Here is a 5224-nt window from a genome sequence, read left to right as displayed (position 1 = left end):
GTGTGCGTGTACCAGTGACTAATATAAATAACAACATGAGAGCAAAGGACAGCATTTGCATAGGATTAAAGCTCAGAAGGTAGGAAGAGATAGGAAAAAAAGATTAGTAGAAAAGGCAAACACAGGGAGGAAGTGGAAAGAAAGTTGTTAAATTATGAGGACTGAAGTCAATGTTAAAAAAACAAAATAGACTGTTGGAGAATAAGGGGGAATCTCCCCCTGTGCCAGCTGGATCGATTCGACAGTACACAAGAAAAAACCCCCAAAACAATAAAATAGATAAGACTCAAATCCCAATGACAAAAATTTTAAATGATACAGAAAAAAAAAGGGAATGTGCATACTTTAAACAAGCTAACAAAGTATTATGAACCAATTCAGGAAGTCTGAGGCCTACATGATATAAAATACTAATGTTTTTGGTGTGATAATATTAATGTGTCCTTGGTATTGTGGATTAGGTGTGGGTATATGCATCTCTGAAAGAAACATAGGCAAGAAGTAATAGATGGAACTTGAGGATGTAAACACTGTGTATGAGAAAAGAGAGATACAATAAGGCAGGCTAGTGTTTATCACTGTTGAAGTTGGAGGGTATGTACACAGACTTGGGGATCAACGTATTGTTTTATTTTTGTCTGTTAAAATTCCCATAATACAAAGTTGAAAAAACAAAACAAAATAAGGAATAGTGCCTACCTTTATCTTCAAATTCCTTTACAATATCATGCATTCTATCTTGATAGAATGACTCTCCTCTCTCTATTAAAGAGATGTCCAATGCATCATAGATTTTATTAAACTCTAGCGGGAAAAAGGAACAAAATTAAAGGTATTAGATTTCACACAAAAGGAAACATGCCATCTTACATTAAAAGCAACTCAGTTAGTTAAACTGGACCATTTGGAAGAGAAAATTAACGTCATAAAAAAGTGTACACCATAAGGCACTGCATACACACTGGTATGTTAAAAACAGGAAAAATACAGATAACAAATTATTAACAGAGAGTAGGACTAGACCACACACCAATGGTATAACATTATCTACTGCAGCACTATAAACATTTTACTACCACGGGCTTTAGTGCAACCATCCTCAGTCTACATTTTCAAGAATCTACTAACTTAACCATTTATTCTTTAAAATGACTTAAAATTACTGTGTCAAGTTTGAAATCTTAAAATTGTCATTATACTGAAAAGTAATTTAAAAAAAAAAGTAATTTAAAGAACCAGGGAACTTGGTATGACACACTATTCAAACATTCTATTACCTCTGGTTGTACAAACATTTCCTAATCAGTATTCTTCTGGCTTAAGAGTTTCAGTAGTTACTAGAAATAGGATTTTTTATATTCTATTTTCTGCTGACTTCAAAAAAAAGTTAAATTTGCAACTTTCTTACTAGTTGTTTCAATTTTAGAAAGTTTCTATTTTAAAGAAATAATAATAATAATAAAATCTATTCCCCAATGTTGAAGTTTAAACATACCTTGGCGGGAAACATCACAGATAAGCTTCCAAGCTTTTATGAAATCTGGATTTTTACTCTGGAGCAGAACTACACACTGATAGGCTCGCTTCTTAAATTCTTCCTCAGTATCAAACCTCTTTTTGGATTCCTATGTTTTAAGAAGTAAGGTTCATAAAAAGGATTTAATTCTTTATTTCTATAAGTAGAGAAAGATTAATTTTCTTAGTTAAAAAAAAATAATTAAGTGCTCTCCCTTAACAGTCCCATATTAATATATCAAAAAAACCCCTGTTTTAGGCCTCCACAAGAAAAAGGCTGATAACACAATTACAAAATGGGCAAAAGACATGGAAAATATTGTCACAGAGGAAGATACCTGGGTGACCAAAAGATACATTAAGGAAATGCTCAAACTCACTGGCAGTAAGAGAAATGCATATCAAAACCACCATGAGACAGCAGTGGTAAAGTTCAACAGGACAGTAAGTAATAAACGTTGGAGAGGATGTGGCGAGACAGAACTCTTATACATTGTTGGTGGGATTTTAAAATGGTACAACCACTCTGGAAGGTAGTTTGGTACTTCCTCAAAAAGTTGAACATAGAAATTCCATACAACCCAGTTATTCCACTGCTTGGAATATAACCTGAGAAAATGAGAACTGAGGCTCAAACAGAGGCTTGTGCTAATGTTCACTGCAGCGTTATTCACCATCGCAAGAACATGATAACAGCCCAAATGTCCAACCACAATTGAGTGGATTGAGAAATTACGGTACATTCACATGATGGAATACTACGCAGCACACAGGCAGGCACAATGATTTTGTAAATTACTACTTAACATGGGAGGAACTGGAGAGCATTATGTTAAGTCAACTAACTCATTCCTATAACAACAAATATTGTATAAGACCATTAGAGTAGAACATGTATGAAGATCCATGCGCAGAGGTGAGGAGGAGAGGGGTAAAGATGGGGGAAGGGGATGGTGAGGAGGAGTGGTGAACTATAAGGCTGCACAATTTGATGGGTGGAAGGAGGGGTGTGTAAAGAAAAGGAGTCTAAGTCAAGAACCCAAATGGTAACAGTATATAACTTAAAATTATGAATATGCCTAAATCTGTCTTTTAATAAACCTATTCAGGTTTTTTTCTGGTGTGCCATCGAGTCAGATCTGACTGGCACAAGAGATTGCCCATCCTTCCTTTTTTTAATTATTATTATTATTTGTGTGTGTGTGTGTGTGTACCATCAAATTGGATCTGACTGGTACAGGAGGAGATTGTCCCTTCTTTTCCATCAGAGCATCTGGTGGATTTGAACTGTGCACCTCTGGGATTGCAATGCAGTTTCTTGCCATTAGGCTACCAGAGCTTGCCTACCCATCCTTCTCTAGCAGAGATTCTGGTGGATTTGAACCATGTGCCTTCAGGACGACAGCACAGTTTCTTGCCATTAAGCCACCAGAGCTCCCCTAATAAACTATTCTTACATAACATTTTCAAAGAACAGAGAGAAAACAATAGCAAAGAAAAATTTAAATATTTAAATAATTTTAATTTAACTCTCAGCTTCATTATGAAATGAATTTAGTTTTTATCATAGTAAACAACGCAAAGACAGAAGACATAAGTGTGGGTATGCATGAATATACAAGTATGAGAGTGTAATGACTGTTTCTACACACAGATACAATGGTTCTAGTTTTAAAAATCAATTCAGTTTTTCAAAAAGCTTTATTCAACTATGCAGCATGCAGGAGCAATGATTTTGTAAATCACTACTTAACTTGAGAGCATTATGCTAAGTGAACTAACTCAGTTCCACAAGAATAAATACTGTATAAAACCATCATTGTAGAATGAGTATAAGGATCAAAGAGGAGTGGAAGAGGTCGGAAGCAAAGGTATAAGGATGTGTAGGGGGATGGAGGAATTAATCAAACATGCGCTATACACTTTGTTCGGTGGGGGGCTGAGGGAAATTGAAAGAATTTGTTCTTGAAAAAAATGTATTTGAATTTTATAAATCAACCAGTAGAAAATAAAAAAAATCCCAAAAAACCTAAAAAAAAAAAAATCTATTTTTTTAAAAAAAGCTTTATTCAATGAAATAGCTTTTCTTTCCATCAGTATGCCACACCATTATGACTAAGCCAGTGTATGTGGGCAGTTTCTGTGTGTATTGTTGCTGTTATGTACTGTTGAGTTGGAACTCATTTGGAACTGTGTTGGAACTCATAGCTTATCCTCCAGGGGATTTTCAGAGGTAGAAACTGCAAAGGAGGAGATTGTCCATCTTTCTCCTGTGGAGCAATTGGTGGATTGGTAGCACAGCTGCTTATCACTAGACCACTATAGATCCTATGTTTATTAGATAATTTAAATTCAAGATAGTGGAGACAGACAATGATTTTTAGACGTTTCACAATTTTCATTTAACTGCACAGTTAATATAATTTTGAGTTCCTTAAGAGCATGAGCTTATGATGAGCAATAAAAATACAAATAATATAATAATAAATGGTAACACACCTTATAAAAGGCTTGAAGATCCCCAATAGGAGGCGAAACTGTTAGATAATCTGGAAATTTATCTTGCAGGTGAGCGATGAGCATGCCAAACTGTGTTCCCCAATCTCCTACATGGTTTAATCTGAAAACAAACAGAGATAGTAAGAAAAATTACATTTCATTTGTTGTGTTAGGTTCCACCAAGTCAACATCTCATAGTGATCATATGAACAACAGAACCTTGCCCTATTGTGCACCATTCTCACTATTTCTGAATGTGATCAAGCCTATTGTTCACAGCCACTGTGCCAAGCCTATCACTGAAGTTCTTCCTCTCTTTCTCTGACCTGATTCATTTCCCCATTTATCCAAGGACTAGCCACTTCTGACAACATGTCCAAAGAATGTGATTCCAAGTCTGACCATCCTTGCCTCTATGGGGTACTATGGTTACACTTCCCTTCACTGAGATTTGTTTATTCTCCTGGCAGTCTATGAATACTGAATATTTATTACCAACACCAGACTTCAAAGGCATTGACTCCTTTTCCATCTTCCTAACTCACTGTGCAGCTTTCAGATGCAAAGGGAACGGAAAATACCATGGCCTGCATCTGGTACCCCTTTGCCTTCTAAATGACATCCTTGCTCTTTAGCATTTTATCCTTTCCAGTAGGAATCAGTGCCATTTAAAAAAAAAGAATAAGGACAATCACCTCTTATGCAAATGATTTACAGCCTTTATAAACCTGGTGAAGTATTATTATCATCAAGTTAGTTCTGACTTGCTGACAGTGAGTTGGTTTTTACATATCACATTTGAAAGTTCTGGTGATATAGTGGTTAACATGCTCAGCTATTGACCGAAAGGTTAGTGGGCCAAAACCAACAGCTGTCTGAGGGAAAAGGACTTGACGATCTTCTTCCATAAAGATTATAACCTTAGAAAGCCTATGGGACAGTTTTAATCTATTTATAGGGTGGCTCTGAATCAGAATCAACACAGTGAGATTTTTAATTTTTTTAAACCCTACATTTACTTGGTTGTTTCTCTAATTAGTTTCAAGTTTCATAAGAGGTACTATTTTTATTAGACTTTTCATTAGGCTGCCTATAATAGAGTAAAATCTCAATTTCCTATCATAGCCTATAAAGTCCAACACACTCTTTTTCTTGCCTACACTACACCTGTTACAATGTAGAACAAGAATGATTTTCTGTAGTTCCCTTA

The 5224-nt window shown here is 35.5% G+C and overlaps 1 protein-coding gene across 1 annotated transcript in view; it reads right to left on the bottom strand.

Moving 5' to 3' along the window:
• RARS (arginyl-tRNA synthetase) overlaps positions 1 to 5224 on the bottom strand; it is a 43593-nt gene that overhangs the window by 18380 nt on the left and 19989 nt on the right. The window contains exons 7-9 of the mRNA XM_006884329.1: positions 4015 to 4135; positions 1496 to 1625; positions 700 to 804 (exon numbers count right to left, since the gene is read on the bottom strand). Of these exons, the coding sequence (XP_006884391.1) occupies positions 700 to 804; positions 1496 to 1625; positions 4015 to 4135 (356 nt within the window). The remainder of the gene's footprint in view (positions 1 to 699; positions 805 to 1495; positions 1626 to 4014; positions 4136 to 5224) is intronic.

This window comes from Elephantulus edwardii, unplaced genomic scaffold, assembly GCF_000299155.1.
Source record: "Elephantulus edwardii isolate Elephantulus edwardi_28Jun2011 unplaced genomic scaffold, EleEdw1.0 scaffold00033, whole genome shotgun sequence".
Classification (NCBI taxonomy): Eukaryota; Metazoa; Chordata; class Mammalia; order Macroscelidea; family Macroscelididae; genus Elephantulus; species Elephantulus edwardii.
Note: the sequence above shows the minus strand (reverse complement) of the source record. Positions and strands in the feature narration are given on the sequence as shown.